At 35.4% G+C, this 21,059-nt stretch overlaps 2 protein-coding genes across 2 annotated transcripts; one reads left to right on the top strand and one right to left on the bottom strand.

Moving 5' to 3' along the window:
• Window positions 1-447: 447 nt before the first annotated feature.
• On the top strand, window positions 448-1,370 carry XB5765047.L (provisional ortholog of olfactory receptor family 11 subfamily L member 1 L homeolog; the record flags this gene model as incomplete). Its single annotated transcript, NM_001085607.1, is given in 2 exon segments — window positions 448-1,356; window positions 1,358-1,370. Coding segments are annotated over 2 exon segments (922 nt in total), but the record flags the coding sequence as incomplete, so codon positions are not given.
• Window positions 1,371-14,430: 13,060 nt separating this feature from the next.
• On the bottom strand, window positions 14,431-15,375 carry LOC108710529 (olfactory receptor 11L1). Its single transcript, XM_018251663.1, has one exon. The coding sequence runs from the start codon at window positions 15,373-15,375 to the stop codon at window positions 14,431-14,433; it is 945 nt and encodes a 314-aa protein (XP_018107152.1).
• Between the last annotated feature and the right edge of the window lie 5,684 nt (window positions 15,376-21,059).

Below are 21,059 nucleotides of genomic sequence, written 5' to 3' on the forward strand. Positions count from 1 at the left end.
CACGTGAGGTCATTCTACCTCCAGAGGTTCTTATATGTAGGTTGGGGAACTTTGCTTACTGCTATTGAACCCCCTAAATAAATGTTGACTGTAGTGGAAGAATCTATAAACACTATACAATATGAGTGGGAGAGTAAATGTTTTAGCTACTGACAATATTTATATTAGACTGTAGGATTTTAGTTTGTATATAAAAAATAAAGGATTTATATAACACTTCTTGAATATGAAGAAACTCATTCAACTTATTTTCAGCAATGACAGCAGCCATTACAGCAGATCTTTCTCTCAATTCTATGGGAAAAGGAGTATGACATTTGTATAACAGAAATCCCCAGTGAGTTAAATGAAAAATAAAGATGATGGAAAATGAAACAGTTGCTGGTAAACGTAAGTAAATGTGAATATAGGTGAAACTTTCAATTATGTTTATATTCCCAACAGACAATGCTTGAGAAGAACCAGACGTTGGTCAGTGAGATTGTTCTCTTGGGATTTCAGAATCTCCACAACTTCAAGATTCCCCTGTTCTCCCTGTTCCTTCTGATTTACCTTCTGATAATCTGGGAGAATGTTCTCATCATAGTGTTGGTGTTATACAATCGGAACCTCCAGTCCCCCATGTACTTCTTTCTCCAGCAGTTGTCCCTCACTGATCTACTGGAATCCACAAATATTGTGCCCACTCTGCTCCAAACTGTAATAAATGATGGAGTTGTATTGTCCATTGTTGCTTGTATAACACAGTTATATTTTTGGGGTGTCTCAGAGACTTTTGAGTGTTTCCTTCTAGCAGTAATGTCCTATGACAGATATGTGGCCATCTGTATCCCACTGCGTTACTCTTCTATAATGTCCCACAGGGTTTGTGTTACATTCATTCTCATATCATGGGCTACAGGTTTTGGCATTGCAGTCCTTTCAGTGAATCCAATAACAATGTTACAGTTTTGTGATCGAAACACCATTAATCATTTCTTTTGCGATTTCTTTCCCCTTCTTGGGCTTATTTGCTCAGACACTTCTTTTGTTCAAATACAAGCAATCATACAGTCATTCCCTGTGGTTATTTGCCCCTTTATACTGATCATTGTATCATATATGTGTATTGCCCATGCAATCCTAAAGATAGTGTCCAATACCGGGAGACAAAAAGCCTTCTCCACCTGCAGCTCCCACTTGGCTGTGGTCTCCTTATTTTATGGGAGCATAATTGCAATTTATGTGGTTCCCCCCACAGGACAGTCACAGACCATAAACAAAGTTCTCTCTCTGATGTTCACTTTGGTGATCCCTATGACTAACCCCATTATTTACAGCCTGAAAAGTACAGACATCAGAGAAACCCTGAAAAAAATCAAGAAAAAGGTAAGTGGAATCTATTAGTACAAGTAAATGAAATGTGATTCATGAGATATGTTCCATTGTTTATTGTTTAGTGGTTATTTACTAAACTCATACTTTTTATGGCAAACCTCAAATTGTTGGGTTTTTTTTAAGGCAAGGGTCAAACCAGGAGCTCAATCAGTAGGGATATAGAGTAAGGGAAGTTGGATATCAGGCAGGGGTCAGGATACAGATGTCAGAATCATCAAAAGCCAGGCAGGGGTAAAATAAACAGAATAGCAGTGAATTTTCTTGCAATGAAGGAAACTATGGGGCTCTGTTGTACATTGTTGTGGCTGATTTAAAGGACTAGGAAATGTTATTTCTCTGGAGTAGAAAAAACTTAGGCACACGTAGGGGCACATTTACTAAGGGTCGTTTCGGATTGAAAAAACTTCAAATATTCGACCATTTGAAATTCGAAGTACTGTCTCTTTAAAGAACTTCGAATTTGACACTTTGTCACCTTAAACCTGGCGAATTGCTATGTTAGCCTATGGGGACCTCGTAGAACCTATAGCCAATATTTGGTTAAGTTTTTAGAAGTTTTTTTTTTTGAAAACTCTTCGATCGATCGATTAAAACGTTCCAATCGTTCGATTCGAACGATTTCTATGATCGATCAAATGATTTTAATTTGATTGAAAACAGCTAGATTCAAACCAAAAAAAACTTTGACTATCGAATTTTTTCAACCCTTAGTAAATGTGCCCCTTAGTGAAATAAAATGAATTAAAATAATTCTTTTTCCCTGGGCAGGTGCTCATCTTTTGGAGCATTGTGAGCATTGTACTGACATTTACTTCCCTTGCTTGAGGCATTTGCACATGTCCAGCAGAGTTTATTTTACAGGGGGTTTAACTAACATTGACTAGAAAAACATTTTGTCCAATACAATTTGGGACAGATCTTGGAAACAGATGTTCCTGATTGACTTATTGTATATTGCCGAGCAAACATTCCATAATAAATATTTTGCTTATAAAACCAATTTAAAGGGATTCTGTCATGGGAAAATTTTTTTTTTTCAAAATTCATCAGTTAATTGTATTGCTTCAGCCAATTCTACATTGAAAGCAAACATCTTTTTAACATTAAAAACTTATATCGGGCTAGACATGTTGTTAGTTTCCTATTTACCCTCAGCCATGTGACTTGTGCTCTGATAAACCTCAGTCACTCTTTACTGCTGCACTGCAAGTTGAAGTGATATCTCCCCTGTCCCTTCAGCACATCAACAGAACAGTGGGAATGTAACAGGTTAACAGCTCCCTGACACATGCATTGCTAGAATGCTCCCATGCACCACCTAGTGGTGGATATTAGAACAGCATCTCCAATGCATCCCCCAATGACTGAGAATATTGGTTACACACTTTTTTCTATTAGCAGCTGACTCTGTCCATCACTCCATGTACTACTTCCATACACCCATCATACAACACCCCTCATTAACATAAATCTTATGGATAGTTTTATGACTCATTTAGACCTTCACTTACATCCCCTGATATAATTGACCCTAAGCCTAACCCCCTGAAAAAGTTCAGAAATGGCCCTCTCACAAATTTAAAATCACAATGTAGTTAAACTTTGTTTCTTTTTTTCATATTCTAGGTGAGCATGTCTTCCTTAGAGATGGGAACGATGATTGCCCCTACAGGAATGATATTGTGAAGAATTATCACTTTATAGATGACTTTATACTTATATGGAATGGTGGAGAAGAAGATTATGCTTTTGGGGCATATTGTAATGAGAATCCATCTTTGTCTATAGAGGTGAGAAGGAGAAATGGACTTCCTTGATGTTTCCTTCTCTAGTGCAAGGAAATGAAATTAGATTCATGAGATATGTTTCATATTTTATAGTTTAGGAGGTTATTTGCTAAACTCTGGTTGGGCTTTTTAGGTAAAACCTCAAATGTATGGCTTTTTTTTAAAACTCAATTTTTTCGAGATTTATCAAAGAACGATGCAGCAAAAAAGCTGAATCTGAAAATTCATCATCTCAGACCTGCCGAGGCTGTGTATAAGTCAATGGCAGAGTTCCCTATACTTTTGAAGTTTCAGTGGTCTGTGTTGGACTTCAAAATCATCATTTCTGACTTTTCCGGCGAAAAGCTGAACATTTCTGGCTTTTCGGGAAAAAGCCTGAAGAATGTGTATGATTCGGGTTTTCGATTGGTTTTCAATTTTTATCCAAGCTTTTTTAATAATAAATAACAAAAAATCAGGTATGGGAGTTTGGTTGTGGTTTTTTTTATTTTTTATATTATTTATTATATTTTTGGTTTTTATTTTAAAAATGAGATAAATGTAAAACACAAAAAAACTAACCACAGCAACACAATAACTATATTACAAAATGTATAACATTGAGTAAAATCATGTGACTTCCAGAAGACCCATCACAGCTGGTAAAACAGCCCTCACTTCTGATGAGTTGGAATCAATTTGCACACACTGGGGAGCAAACTAAGCACATTTGTTGAATAGTGTTTTGGGGTATTACACAAATAATCGAGTTGTGTTGCTTGAAAAAACTCTCCAGAACCAACAGCACAATGCAGCAAAGCCCATCTGATGTGTAAATCTTACTCCATGTTCTTTGTTCATGCAACTGGAGCAGGAACCCAGTGTTTCTATCCTACAACAACTATACAGCATTCTGTCTTCCCTCCTGATGTTTGATTTCAAGGTCAAAATGAAAAAAAAAAAAGAAATTGTGAATTTTCTTACATATGCAATGAAGAGAACCATGGGGCTCAGTAATACATTTTTGTGGCTGATTTAAAGGACAAGGAAATGTTATTTCTCTGGGGTGGCAAAAACGTGGGCACACGTATAAATGAAGTAAATGAAAATAATAATTTTTCCTTGGGCAGGTACTCTTTTTTTGCAGCAATGTGAGCATTGTACTGACATTTACTTCCAGACATTCACACTTGAGGCATTTGTCCATGTCCAGCAGAGTCAAATTTTCCAGTTTATTTTACAGGGGGTTTAACTAACATTGACTAGAAAAACATTTTGTCCAATACAATTTGGGGCAGATAATGGAAACAGATGCTCCTGATTGACTTTGTGTACTGTACGTAATGATATGTTGGAGATTTAGAATGTAGGGTTTCCTAGGGTGCACAGGTTCATTACATGAGTGGTGCTTTGGCAAATTGGCAGTGTATTGCTGAGAGTTTTTATACAACTCTCCATAAAACCACACATATTTGGTATTGCATGTTAAGGAGACACAGGACTTTTTAATCCAGTTGTATTTTTTGTAGTATTAAATTATTTTACTCCTTTAGCACCAAAAAGTGGAAATCAGTGCGGAACATTCAGTCGCAGAAGAGGGCAGTCAATAATCGTTATGTCAGACTATGGGGCTTATTTATTGACCAATAACAGTTATTGCTCGTCAAAAAATAAGGGGTTAATATATTCACACATTCTTTTTTTAAATGTAGAAATGCAAAAATTTATTTTACAGATTCAATTTCCAAGGTCAGATTCACAAATCGTCCCCTTACAATCTACAAAGTTAATTTTAGTTTATTCACTCAATGAGGGTTTATAAGCACTAAGCTGAAATCTCTTCGAAAGCCCATCAGCAACTCCCTGTTACCCACCTCCCTATCCAACATTATTTCAAGTGATTTGTCTCAATATGGAATCATTTGGGAAGAAAACGGCCCTGAATTTTAGTCCTTGACTCAAAGGCTAATGATTGATGCATCTGGATAGAATAATAGGTATTAGTGATGGGCAAATTTGGGGCGTTTTGCTGAAAAATTTGGGAATTTCCAATGAAACAGCGAAAAATTAGCGAAACGGCGCCGTCGTCTTCTTTTTTTGGACACCGGTGTCCATTTTTTTTTGACACTGGCGAATTTTCGCATCGGTTTTGTGAATTTATTGGCCGGGGTGAATCGCGGGAATTCGCTGCAAATTCGCACCTGCCGAATAAATTCGCCCATCACTAATAGGTATAACAATTACATTATATTAGGGTTATTGTATAAGCAATATTTATTCTCAAAGGCTCTCTGGTTATACAAACGACTATTCAAGTTCTTCATGGTTCTTCCAATGAGTTTAGTTTATTTCACACAAAACAGAGTTAATTGAATGTTATGTTTTAGTATTAAATTTCTGCCAAACTGGCCATAATAACTTTCTATTCTTTGTTCATGTTTTCAATTGTTTTGCTCTCTGTAATTTCCCCTTTTCAGCTAAAAGCTTCCCCCCTCCCCCTGAATAGGACCGATCACATTTTCATTTCTTTCTTGTTTTAAATTCCTATGAATGAATGGGCGATACATGGAATAAACCATTGTTCCTTTTACTTTTTATTACTTTTATTGAATGAGCCACCTGCTTGAGTTTCTGAGCTCAGTACAACAATATTGCTTCCAGTTCTTATTATATTGTGTTTATAAGATATATGTTGAACAATGTATAAAATAATTTTATTTCATATTTAATAATCATTATAGTGTCTTAACATATTCAATGAAAATTGATATCCTCGCCCTCTGTAGCTCTTTCCAGAAGTATATGGACATACAAACAGGGTGTGATCCAACCATATTCCCACCCCCATTATTATGGTTGCTATGGTGAAATCCAAGGTTTATAAAATGGTGCAATACTTTAGTCCACAAAATCAGACACATTGGGCCCATTTCTCAGTGAGAAAAAGGTTTACCACGTGAAAACTCATGAACGAGGTTCAACTTGAGAAACAATTCAATCTATGGGAAAAAAACTGGAATTGAATTTGGAGAAAAGTTTTTTCTCCTCAAATTAAATCTCGTCCATGAGTTTAAACATGATAAACCATGAGAGAACTTTTTCTGGCCCTTTGTGAGGCCAAACTTTAAAAATAACGGTTGTGTGCACTGTGAATTGTATGATCCCACGGGATCTATTTCAGATTATCCAAGGGCACATACTACCAAAAAACTATATTTTTATGAAAATCATTCATTTAGATGAAGCAGGGTTTTACAAATGAGCTGTTTCATGCAATATATTTGTATAGAGACTTACATTGTTCTAGGGTATAGTTTTCATTTAAGACTGTTTTTAGTTTTTTATTACCCCTAACTCATGTGCTAATAGTTTTTTCATCCTCCCAAAATAATTAGTCATCTCGGGAGGTTTATGCAGCTCTGTATGGTGACACAACATCTGAAGGAATTTACCTGTCTGAAAAAAACAAAATTATGATGCTTGATTATCTTGTTCTCAGAACTCATGCCTAATTTGGTCTTTATGATGGTAACTCTATAACTTGTGAAGAGAGAAAATGTGAAGACTTGAGTATGAATGTCTTAGGGAAAAGTCTTCTGAAGGTTGTACATCTTGTACATGTTGTGGCAACAAAGCATTTTGAAGTAGATAGATTGGCTAAACTCTTCAACAGGTTGTGCACAAAAAAACACCCATAGACTCTAATGTATACTAAACAAAAAAAATACTTTTACAAAGCCCTGATGTTTGGAAACAATGGCCATTGCAAAATGGGACAAATTCACCCATCACTAATGTGCACTTCTCCTGTCTCCTCATCCCATTGAGTTATTGCAAAACATTGTAACTAGAGTGGAATAGAAGACTGTTTAAGAATAACCCCTCTTATGTTTATATTTCTTTACAATTTGATCTTCACAGAGGTGCCACTGGAATGTAGAACCGATCCAATGGCCCTTTTAGGGTATGAAAGAAATTCTAACATTTTTGAGGAAAGTATGGACAGAGATACTTGTTATGTTATGGGATTCCCTACCAAGAGATGTTGCATCTTTTTATTCTCTTCCTTATTCTTACCCCTTACTATATCATGTTTCATTCATTTTTTTTGTCTAAAAGTCTCAAAGGGAATACAGTATACCATATTCTGAACCCAGGCAACAACTTCCGGTATGGCGCCAAGAGGAGAGGCGGCTCACTAGAAGCGCTCCATCGATACCCTCCCTTCAACTAAATTTTCAGTCCCTTTGTGGCATAAGTAAAAAGTGAATATGTCAGCAAACTCACCCAGAGGTAATCCGGTTTCCAAAGGAGCCGCTTCGGGACGTTCTAGTCCTGATAATAAGTCTAAAAAAGACGCTGCTCAATTAAAATCCAAGATGGCCGACGGGAACTCTTTCTCTATCGCGCAATTACCTCACAACTCAAAATGTATCAATTTTGACATCTTGAATTACAGGCAAATTGCTACTGAAGTAGCTAATCTTATTAACCCTGCTTTGGAGAAATCTATTGAGAGAGCTGTAGGCTCAATAAGAATGGATTTAAACAAGCTTACTGAACAGCTTTCCTCACAGAAAAATCTTGTGGTGGAAATGGAGGAGAGGGTTTCCTCTTTGGAGGATAGCTCTTCTTCCATGGCTAATAAAATGCTATTCCTGCAAAAAAAAGTCAAGGAATTAGAAACCAAAAACGATGATCTGGAAAACAGGTCCAGAAGGAATAATCTTCATTTTATTGGGATACCAGAGAATTATAAACAAGAGACTTTGGATGCACTAATTGCTCAGTGGCTACCTAAAGCTTTAAACCTTCAAAAAGACATTCCCATTTTAAAGGTAGAAAGAGCTCACAGAGTCGGCGCTCTTAAGGACTCAAATGGTCAAAAACCTAGAACAGTTTTGGCAAAACTTTTGGACTATGCTGATAAGATAAAAATTTTGCAGGCTTACAAAAAATCCAAGAATCTTTTTTTGGAAAAAAAAAAAAATTCTGATTTTTCAGGATTTTTCTCAGATTAATTCTAAACAAAGACAAGCTTTCTCAGGAGTGTGTCAAACCTTGTTTCGTCTCAAATTAAAATTTGCAATGATTTATCCAGCCATATTAAAAATCTTCCTTACAACAGGTACTCACACATTTGAAGATTCTAGGGAGGCTGAGAGGTTTATTTCTCATTTTGAACGAGATTTGAACAAGAGAAAAGCTACTGATGAAATTTCTGATGAAAGAGATAATTTCACCCATTCAAATCGGATTTCAACACCCAGTGATCAAGACTTTCACATTGCTAGAAAAGTCACCCCTTACAAAAAAAGGGATATAAAATCTTCCTCTGGACAAAGGTCAAGATCTCCTCATGACAAGGATTTTTCTCTGAATCATTCTGCAGAGATGGACACTTGATTCAGTACTTCTAATGCATTGTTATTGCTTCAAAGAGTTTATTAATTACTCCTATTAATTTAGAGGAGGGGGCGATCCTCGTTTCTAGTTGATTAAATTCTGGAAAGAATTTATTAAGCTGACTTCACTCTAGGAAAAAAGTGAAGGTGTTTTTGAGTCTATCATTTTGATTCTCATTCACAATGTTTATGTTTGATAGTTCTAACAGTTACACTTTACTATCTACATTATTTTTTGTTTTAAATTTTATTTTAAAAATTCTGTTTTTTCATTATGATTTGTTTTATGGCATATATATTGTCTCGTATTCCTCTCTAAAGGCTAGAACCCCCATTTTGTTCACTTCCCATCACTTGATGCTCAAATATTTTGATAATGGATAAACTTACAATAGTTTCTTGGAATGTAAATGGAATTAACTCGCCTATTAAACGTAAAAGAATACTACAACAGTTAAAAAAAAAGAGGAGCAGATATTGCTTTACTACAAGAGACCCATTTGGAAGAGGTAAATAGTCTCAAGCTTTGTGCGTCTTGGGTAGGAGAATCTATTAGTTCTCCAGCAATTAAAAAAAGGGAGGAGTATCTACAGTATTTTGCTTAACAAAAAATTATCTCATGACAAAATAAGATCTGATAAGGATAATATGGGCAGATTCGCACGGGTGGAAATTTTAATTAATAATCAAACTTGGAATCTTTGTTCTGTTTACGTTCCCAATGATAATAAATCATTATATTTTTTCTGACATCATCCAAAAAATAACCTCCCTTAGTGCTACCAATCTAATAGTAGGAGGGGATTTTAATGAGTCTCATCTATGGCTTTTGGACAAATGCAATACTCAGTATAATAAATCTCAGAAAAAGTCTAAACTTCTGTCCAATTTTTTAGATCAAACTAATTTGAATGATGTTTGGAGAATTCTTCATCCCTCCGAAAAGGAATTTACATTTTATTCACATGTTCATAAAACGGGTACAAGGATTGATTATCTATTTACTTCTACTAATTTGTTAAGTCACGTTCATGAAGCCAAGATAGGGAATTTTACTTACTCAGATCATACCCCAATTAGTTTGACTTTATTAGCATATTCTCCTCCCAAATCTTATATTCCGTGGAATTTTCCATCTTTTCTTTCCAGTAAAATAGAATTTCAAAATATGCTTAAAGATCGCTGGGAATCTTTTTTGATTAATAATGCAATTCATACAGATAATCCTCAATTGCTTTGGGATTCCTGGAAGGCCTATATTAGAGGCGAAATTTCATCATTTAAATCCTATTTTATGAAAAATCTCAATTCTCAAATCCTTAAATTGAGCAAACAATAGAATGAGGCATATATTTCATTTAAATCCGATCCAAGTCAAAATAATAGGCTTGCCTTTGAAAATTCTATAAAGGATATGAAATTATGGCTTGATATGAGAGATTCAATTCACCTCAGTTATTTTAAGGCCAAATATTTCAATTTAGGGAATAAAGCTAATAAATTATTATCTAATCTGACTAAGAACTGGTCTAAATCTCAAAAGATTTCACACATTAAAAAGGTTAATGGTGATATTATCCATAGCCCTTTAGAAATTGTTGATGCTTTTAAGAACTTCTATGATAAATTATATTCTCAAATTGAAACAAATTCGGATAATAGAAGATCCATACTAGAGAATATTAACTTCCCTCAGATATCTCATGATGATTTAATTGAGCTTAATTCTCCAATTACAGAACAAGAGATAAGGTCAGTCATCTCTTCATTGAAACCAAATAAAGTGAGTGGTCCAGATGGTCTCTCAGGCCCTTTTTACAAAACTTTGATAAACGAAATTTCTCCATTTTTGACTAATTTATACAATAATATAATCTCAAAAAAGGTCCCTTTACCTTCCAGTCTGAATTCTTTAACAAAGGTAATTCCTAAACAAGATAAGGATCCTACTAAAATTGAGTCGTATAGGCCAATTGCATTGTTAAATCAGGACCTGAAAATACTTACAAGATAATTGCATCGCCTTTCATCAATTCTTCCTAAAATTATCTCTCCAGAGCAAGGAGGATTAATAAAGGTAGATCAATCACTAGAAATATTAGGACTGTTATTAATACTATCCAATCTGTAAAATTTGGTAAAATTCTAAATGCTCTGGTTGGTATTGATGCAGAAAAGGCCTTTGACAGTATTTGTTGGAAACATTTAACGGATTCTTTAACAGTTTTTGGTTTTCATGGACCATTTGTGGATTTAGTTAGGTTATTATATTCTTCACCAAAGACTCGTATAATTGCAGCAGGAGAAATGTCTGACTCCATTCATTTGAAAAGAGGGACTAGACAGGGTTGCCCTCTTTCGCCATTATTATTCAATATATCATTAGAACCTCTTATTAGATATCTCAAAAATTCAACCTTTTTACCCGGAGTAAAAGTCAATAAGGGTTTAGTTCGACTAACGGCATTTGCTGATGATCTTCCCCTTATAGTTAAAGACCCAAATGAAAATTTAAAAAACATTTTCTCTATTTTGAACATTTTTGAATCCATTTCAGGATTTAAAATTAACGTTAAAAAGACTGAACTTATGGATATCTTTGGACACACTTCTATGACATCCCTAAGAGAGTTGGGTATTGAAAAGAGACAGTCTCATATAAAGCATTTAGGTATTTTTATTCCTGCTGATCTAAACAGATTATACTCTCTTAATTTCACTCCTTTGGTTAAGAATGTTATACATTTATGTAATAAATGGATAAATCTTCCTCTTAATTTAAAAGGGAGAATAGCGTTTTATAAAATGTTTATTTTTCCAAAATGTATTTATTCATTAATTAATTTACCTCTGCTTTTGAGACATAAGGATATTAAATCTTTAGAAAGTTCTATTTCAAGATTTCTTTGTAGAGGAAAAGTAGCTAAAACATCTTTATATAAGTTAAAACAATCAAAAATGTATGGTGGTTTGGGAGTTCCTGATTATAGGTCTTTTAACCTATCTTCGATTACTCGTTACATTATTGAATGGATATGTGAAAAAGATAAATATACTAATGTTCCCCTAGAAATAACTACTGAGACATGAGAAAATATTTTAATGCTACTACATAAACCTTTTAAAAATCAACTTACTGAAGTAAAGACAAATCCATTATATAGAGATACTTTTTCAGTTTGGAGATTGTTACACATGTTATGTAAATCTGATTTTAGGAATACTCCTTATTTGCCTTTAACAAGAAACAAAGACATTCCTTGTTCATTGTTCTGTCCAATGTTAACTTCCTGGAAAAGGAAAGGTATTCGTCTTCTGACATTATTTCGCCTTCAACAGGTAAAATCTTCGATTGGGATGAATTCAGACTCAAATTTCACATTTCAGAAAAAGAGAAATTGTTCTATCTTCAATTGGTTCATTGGTTTAACAAATTAGACAAGAAAGATGTTTTTTTGTCTTATAACTCTTTATTATCTTCCTTTTTCAACAAATATTTATATTCTACTACAGATATTAATATCAGATACATTCAAACCACTTTATGGAACAATATGGAATTTAAACCTCACCCGATGGATTCAACTGCACAAAAGTGGTCCATTTATTTACAAAAGGAAATTTAAGCTGATGATCTAACTAGTTCTATAAATAGTTTTGACAAGCTAATTGCATCTGAAGTTTGGAGGGAACAACATTTCAGATTAATTCATCTAGGTTACAAGGGATTTAATTTCAAAACCAAAAATTCTAGTTTTCTTAATAGCTGTCCAAAATGTGAGTTTCCTTCTCCTAATTCTTTCCATATGCTTTGGGATTGTAGAGAGATAAAAAAAATTTGGATTAATGTTGAGAATAACCTTACTAGCATTTTAAATTTCAAGATATCATTATCATCTCAAGATGTTCTTTTTGGGTGGACTAACTCTATGGATCTTCAATCATTAGTTCGACAATCCAAAGATTTTAATTCTGCACATATTTCAAAATTTATAAAACTGATTTTGGCTTCAGCTCGTAGAGTTATTTTTAAAAAATGGATTGAGAGCTCTTTGCCTTCTTTAAATGAGGTTTTGTTGGAGTTAAAAACTCTTTATACTAATGAGGCAATTGGTTATAGAGTAGAAAATATGCAGAACCGTTTCAAGTTTATAACCAAATGGAAAATTTTCTTCCATACTTTAAAAGATGCAGAAAGAGTTAAACTCAACAAGATTCTTGATTGCTCCACTGATACTTGAATATTCCATTGCTATTTGTTAACTTGTAATTTGTTATTGTATTCTAGCCTTATGGTTATGAATATTTGAATGCCTATTCTTTGTGATATTGATTCATGTTATGTTACTTATATTATTATGATTTTTTTGTTTAGTTCATTTGTTTATCTTATATTTAAATGTCATCTTATAACATGAATGTTTTTCTTTAATGAAATAAAAATAAAAATATATTTAAAAAAAAAAAAAGAACCCAGGCAACACTGGAGTCCCTGCTCAGGTTTTGTCTGGGGAATACTAACTCCACTACTCTATGGTGAAGCTCAGAACTGCATTAAAGAATAGTAAACCTTTTTTCTGTCTATATAAATACTCTCAATAGTACAATAATAAAATACTTTTCTCCCTGCATTCATATTTATTTTGTTTCTCTACTATAGCCACTTCATCTGCAGCCCTTTTAGTTACTTCCCTGTTTAGCATGAAGATCCACCCCTTTTTGCTTCCTGTGCTCACCTTCTCTATCCGATTATGAAGACCACAAAGAGGTTCCTACTGGGCAAACTCACTGCCTTGCTCCAATGGAGATCAATAAGGTACGCACAGTATGCACTTCGTTGAGGTCTTCATAGTGTGACAGAGAGAAGAAGTGTTCAGAAACCAAAACCCGACTGTTTTAGGGGATGCCAAAATAAAAGGCTTTCTAATTCTTTAAATTAACTAAGTGTTGGTATAGCTCAGGGGTCCCCAACCTTTTTTACTCGTGAGACACATTTAAATGTAAAAAGAGTTGGAGAGCAACACAAGCATGAGAAAGTCCATGGGGATGTCAAATAAGGGCTGTGATTGGCTGTTTGGTAGCCCCTATGTGAACTGGTAGCCTACAGGAGGCTCTGTTTGGCTGTACACCTGTTTTTTATGCAACCAAAACTTGCCTCCAAGCCTGGAATTCAAAAATAAGCTCCTGCTTTGAGGCCACTGGGAGCAACATCCAAGGGGTTGGAGAGCAACATGTTGCTCGCGAGCTACTGGTTGGGGACCACTGGTATAGCTCAACTGTATACTTTGAATATTGGCTTCTTTATGATAGTATATGAAAATGCATAAAAACATTGCAGAGTTTCTCTACAACTACTCTGTGCACAGTCAGCCAGTCAGTTTGCATTTAGGTACCTTTCTCCTCATCAATAGCTAATTCAACAATTTTTTGAGGATCTGACAAAGTTCTGTGCCGGCAACATCTTGTTGTAATATGCTGATGCAAAGATTTAGGCACTGATTACTATTCTTAGTGTCTTCTAGTGACCGTTAGAGAATAAAAATATGTCTAGCTCAGCAAGAACATGTCCACTCAGACAGTCTTCCAACTACAAGTCCTCTGTACCTTTTTCTTATTATATAATTGTTGACAAGGGTAAGATGGGAGATGACATGCAGAACAGGAGAGGCAAAACTCTGACACAAAATCACATTTTCTACCTGATTCTGTAGTATTTGAGGATGCAGCACACATTTTAATTACAAGAGTTGAGGTAACCTAAAGCCCCTCACTCATATGAAGTTGTTTTTGTTTAAATTACTGTTATATTGATATAAAACATTAATTATGAATCTACTGAAAAACAAAGGTGAATCATTCACATATACATGAAATGTCCATTTTTATATCTTAGTATATTTGCACAATTTATTTAATTTCTTGTTAAGGGCTTCTTTCAAATCTTTATTTCTCAAGCTATAAATAAGGGGATTAACCATAGGAATTACTATTGTGTACAACAGAGAAAGAACTTTGCTCATGGCTGGAGAATGTTTTCTAGATGGAAACAAGTAAATGGAAAGTAGAGTCCCATAAAATATGGAGACCACAGCCAAGTGGGAGCTGCAGGTGGAGAAGGCTTTTTGTCTCCCGGTATTGGACACTATCTTTAGGATTGCATGGGCAATACACATATATGATACAATGATGAGTATAAATGGTATAAATACCAAGGGAACTGATACAACAAATACTTCAATTTGCAGTGAGAAAGTGTCTGAGCAGGAAAGGTCTAGTAGAGGAGATAAATCACAAAAGAAATGGTTAATGGTATTTTGGTCACAGAAATGTAGTGTCCCTATTAGATACACTGTAATCACTGTAATGTCAAAGCCAAGAAGCCATGACATTAAAATTAATTTGACACAAACACTGTAATTCATTATAGAAGTGTAACGCAGTGGGATACAGATGGCCACATATCTGTCATAGGACATTACTGCTAGAATTAGAAGGTCAGAAATTTCCAAACTGCAGAAAAAGTAAAATTGAGTGATGCAGCCAACAATGGACAATGTGGCTCTGTCATAAATTACAGTTTGGAGCAGAGTGGGGACAATATTTGAGGATCCAAGTAGATCAGACAGGGACAACTGTTGGAGAAAGAAGTACATGGGGGACTGGAGGTTCCGGCTGGAGGACACCAACACTATGATAAGGACGTTCTCCCAAACTGTCATAATGTAAATCAGAAGGAACAGAGAGAACAGGGGAATCTTGAAGTTGTGGAGATTCTGAAATCCCAAAAGAACAATCTCACTGACCAACGTCTGGTTCTTCTCATTCATTGTCTGACCAGAAACGATGTACAAAAAGATTAAAACATCAGTAATATCTTTCCATTTAAATGACAAGCAGAGATGAGCAGATCATTAGAGGACTGTGAAAGTTTCTTGGTTGCTGCATCCCTATCTGTTTCTCATCCATGTTATAATGGGGCAGATTTATTAAGGGTCAAATTGAAAATTCAAATTTGAATTTTTGAAGTTTTTTATGGTCTCAAATTTGAATTGTGAATTATCCAAACTTGTTTCTAATTTTAATTTTAATTTTGAGATTTATAATACTCTGGACCTTTAAAACTATAATAAAACCTGCCGAGTTCATGTATAAGTCATTGGGAGAGGTCCAGTGACCATTTATTAGTAGCCATCCTAACATTGAAGTTTTTTTAGGAGAAAAAACTCGAATCGAGTTTAGTCTAATTTGAATCAAATTCAATTCGAGTTTTCAGGTCAATAAATATTTGTCACAATCCCAACCATTTCTTTCCAATGAAATCACTTTAAAGGAAAGATGTTTTTTGAATATTATATTCATCTGATTTTCACCTGCCAGAACCACCCCAGATACTGTGAAACAATAGGGAGATGCCCGTGATCTTCTCTCAATGTGTAACCTGCTCTGAATTTCTCCTGCCATTTTATTAACACAATCCCAACCATTTCTTTCCAATTAAGTCACTTTAGAGGAAAGATGTTCTTGGAATATTATACTCATCTAATTTGCACCTACCAGAACTGCCTCAGATACAGTGGAACCATAGGAAGATGTCCATGAGCTTCTCCCAATGTGTAACCTGCTCTGTATTTCTCCTGCCATTTTGCTAACAAATGCATAAATGCATAACCTTCTATGCATTTCTACTGCCATTTTATTAACACAATTCATTCACTTCTTTCCAATGAAATCACTTCAGAGGAAAGATGTTCTTAGAATATTATACTCACCTGATTTGCACCCACCAGAACTGCCCCAGATACTGTGGAACTATAGGAAGATGTCCATGAGCTTCTCCCAATGTGTAACCTGCTCTGTATTTCTCCTGCCATTTTGCTAACACAATCCCAACTATTTCTTTCCAATGAAATCACTTTACAGGAAAGATGTTCTTGGAATATTATACTCACCTGATTTGCACCTACCAGAACCACCCCAGATACTGACTGGACAGGGAAGAACAGATCTCCTTTTATAAAATGGTGCCAGTAATAACCAAAGCTGGGAAACCTATTGAGAAATTATTAGGATACACTGGGGTGTGTAATGATTGCCAATCCTTTGGGAAAATCTAATAATTTATGTTAGTAATAAACATTTTAAGATATTTTAATATTCAACAAGGTTTTTTCTTTCTCCCCTATGACAGATGTGTAAATTCCATCATAAGGTGACCAGTTCCTTACTGACCAGGTGATTAAGGACCATATTGCACTTTACTTCCCTTGCTTAGTCCTACAAGGAATTCAGGAGTGTTTGTCCTGTATTGAAAAATACCCAAAGTTTATTGTCATATGCTCATCTGGTTGCAAGTTTTTCTAAGAGAGAAGTGACTCCACTAGCCCAGCAAGGCAGATCCTGGGGAGCTTACTAAAATAGTAGAGATTGGTAACATACTACTGTGCCTATATTTTTATAGTAGCAGAATGTTGCATCATGTTAGTTATAGATCAAATTCAGAAAATATAGTTTAGGTGATACCTTTAACTGGCTACCTCAGAAGAGTATAAAATGAAGCTTTCACGTAGGTCCCTCCTTCAGACACGGTTAATTTAGAAACTGAAAAATAATAATAAATATAAATACTAGCACAGAATTAAAAACAATATCAAACTGACAAGCATGTGTAAAATCAGATATTAATCAAAGTCCCTCAGTAAAGTTCATCTATACAGGTTAATATAATTAATGTCTATTTGTGAGGTGATGGAAGTTCTGAGAAGTGGGTCTACTGGTACTATAAGAGCAACTTAAACACCATAGTATTACACCCTCAGGTTTGTAATTACTCAATACACCACAAGAAAAATCAGGAGTTTTGGACTGTAACCCAAAAGAATCTGGGGTACAGGCCTCGACTTCAATGCAAACCAGTTCAGGAGATATCAATTAGAGCGATTGACTGCTTAGTAACTTAAAACGTAACTTTTAATTAATAAAGAATAAAACTAGTTGCTAGGGTCAAGCCCATCTACAACACCACACCAAACTCACTGCATATTCACAATTATGCAGTGCAGGACTATTGCCTTAAAAAATATATAAATAAAAAAGCCACTGTAAGTGGAGGTTTCAGGGGTATCTCATGTCCATTCGTGTGAGACACTGAAAAGTGTAAAGAGTTACATCCGCTATAGTGCGTACATTATTAGCCCCACCCTTCTCAGATCAAATTTCCCAAGGTGCAATTCTACCTAGCTACATTGGGACCGGATGGGAGTTGTCCCCCACAAGATAATAAGGAGATTATCATCAAACCCAGTGATAAGGGGGGCAATATTGTGATTCAAGATAGATCGACATATGTGAGTGAATGCACGAGGCAATTAGGTGACAAAAGCTGCTACATACAACTTATAAATGATCCCACTAGTAAATTCAATGCCACATTATTAAAAATCGTAAAGAATGGCAAAGAGAATATGCTAATTAGCAAAGATGAATATGATTTTATGGCAGTAAAAACACCAGTCATTCCCACATTCTATACTATCCCAAAAATACACAAAAACTCCCAATCCCCTCCCAGGCGTCCCATCATCTCTGGGATTAACAGGACCTTCCAGTAAGTCCATAGATGCCATCTTAAAACCCTTGGTCACCTGTCTACCATCCTTCATACAAGACACAACAGATGCAATAAGACGGTTAGAAGGTATAACATTGGAAACAGATAAATATCTAGCGTGTCTTGACGTTGAATCTCTCTATACAAGCATCCTCCATGAGGTAGGGATAGAAGCAGTAAAAGACACCCTCACACAACAAGGACAACAATACACTGAACATAATAACTTTGTGGCAGTACTTTTGGAATTTATTCTCACTCAACTACTTTACGTTCAACAGTATACTATCAACAAAATAAGTGGGACGGCAATGGGAAGTGAATGTGCACCTACCTATGCCAATATTTATCTGGGCTGTTGGGAGAGAAATTTTGTTTTTGGGGACGATCTGTTAGAATTTACACAGCACATCCCACTGTGGTTATGCTTTATAGACAATATAGTGTTAATCTGGACTAGCAGCAAAGAAAAATTCATTGATTTTGTCAATAAACTAAATAGCAACAAGATCAATCTGAAGGTAACATCAGAAATAAACAACAATACTGTAAACTTTCTGGATATACACATTTTTCGTGGCAGTAATAATAATAATATCATATCAACCTCGGTCTATAGAAAGGACACCGCTACTAACAGCCTACTCCATGCCCAGAGCCACCACCCACGTAATACCATTCAAGGAGTACCATTTGGGCAGTACTTAAAAGTGAGAAGATTATGTAGCACAATAAATGAGTTCAAAATAGAGGCCAAAAAACGTTATTGGTGTTTTAGTGAGAGAGGATACAGTCACAACTCTCTTAAAAGACCATATCAGAGATCATTAGAAAGCAATAGGAACTCACTTCTCACACCCAAAAAATCACAACGTCAAAATGACACACACCCAAAAGTCATTCGACTTATTGGAGACTATAGCAAAGAACATGAGGAAATCACTATAGCGGATGTAACTCTTTACACTTTTCAGTGTCTCACGCGAATGGGCACGAGATACCCCTGAAACCTCCACTTACAGTGGCTTTTTTATTTCTATGTTTTTTAAGGCAATAGTCCTGCACTGCATAATTGTGAATATGCAGTGAGTTTGGTGTGGTGTTGTAGATGGGCTTGACCCTAGCAACTAGTTTTATTCTTTATTAATTAAAAGTTACGTTTTAAGTTACTAAGCAGTCAATCACTTCAATTGATATCACCTGAACTGGTTTGCATTGAAGTCGAGGCCTGTACCCCAGATTCTTTTGGGTTACAGTCCAAAACTGAAGTGGGTCTACTGGGCAAAGATCTCACATTCCTCCAGCAGCAGCAGTAGTAGGGTGCAATTAGTCATATCCATATCTGGACATTACGTTCTGTCATTGTTGAGGTTATACTCAAGAGTATTGAATTTTTACATGGATTTATATTCTCAGTCTGTTCACTCTTCTTGTGTTTTGAAGTTGACCATTAGTATAGTGGCCTGAAGGTCATCAGTACTTTGGTCATGGCTACAAAAGTGCTGCTACTGGGTGATTTGTTTTTCCATAACTGATATTGGATCTGTAGGAGGACATTCACTATTGTAGTATTAGTCCAGTTTCTCTCACGTGTAACCCTGTAGTTGAGCATTATACACACAGGATAAGGTGGAGCACACTGGATGACTTGCAGGAGAATGATCCCTTTGTTATGTGTTCCTGCTGGCAATGTGGTATAGGTACCTAGTCTGGAGTATAAATGTGAGTGCAGCTTTTACACCTTGCTTGCTTGTAGGTACATGTGTCACTTACTGCTGGGCCCCTGGTGACACACAATGAGTTTTTTATGGTATAGTGAGTGTCTGTTTGCCAGCAGGGGTCTGAATATATTTCACAGTCACAGTTTACCTCCTGTATCATGAGCTTGAGTTCCTTCATGATTTTGCCCAAGGTCTCTAGGTGTGGACTATACATGGCAAGAAGGGAGGCCCAGTTATTTTTTTGTAGGAGGAGAATTAATCTGGAATAATGCATCAGTGTTAATTATATTTACCTTTACAGATGACACTGTCCAAGGCCTGTTGGTCTAGATTAAGTTTTACTAGATATGTCATAACCTGGATGAATGAAAACCTTCATAGTCCTAGTTTTTGTAGTAAATTGTATTGGGCTTATGCATGCAAACATGCAAGTGTTTGATATTAATAGACATAGTGCTTAAAGGAAAACTTTACCCCTCAGAATGAATACCATTAGACAGTTTAGGCCAAATTCAATTCAGTGAGAAAAATGTATCTCTTGGTTTACCTGAAATAATGCAGCTGTAACTGAACCATATATGTGTGCCCTTGGTTTGTTTGTGTGCATTGTGAATTGTATGATCCCACGGGATCTATTTCAGATTATCAAAGGGCACAGACTACCAAAAAAGTATATTTTTATGAAAATCATTCATTTAGATGAAGCAGGGTTTTACAAATGAGCTGTTTCATGCAATATATTTGTATAGAGACTTACATTGTTCTAAGGTATAGTTTTCCTTTAAGACTGTTTTTAGTTTTTTATTACCCCTTATTCATGTGCTAATAGTTTTTTCATCCTCCCAAGATAATTAGTCATTTTGGGAGGTTTATGCAGCTCTGTATGGTGACACAACATCTGAAGGAATTTACCTGTCTGAAAAAAACTAAATTATGATGCTTGATTATCTTGTTCTCAGAACTCATTATTAACATGTATTTATAAAGCGCCAACATATTGTGTAGCACTGTGCTCATGCCTAATTTGGTCATTAAGATGGTAACTCTATAACTTGTGAAGAGAGAAAATGTGAAGACTTGAGTATGAATGTCTTAGGGAAAAGTCTTCTGAAGGTTGTACATCTTGTACATGTTGTGGCAACAAAGCATTTTGAAGTAGATAGATTGGCAAAACTCTTCAACA

The sequence above is a fragment of the Xenopus laevis genome, chromosome 3L, assembly GCF_017654675.1.
Source record: "Xenopus laevis strain J_2021 chromosome 3L, Xenopus_laevis_v10.1, whole genome shotgun sequence".
NCBI classification, from domain to species: domain Eukaryota; kingdom Metazoa; phylum Chordata; class Amphibia; order Anura; family Pipidae; genus Xenopus; species Xenopus laevis.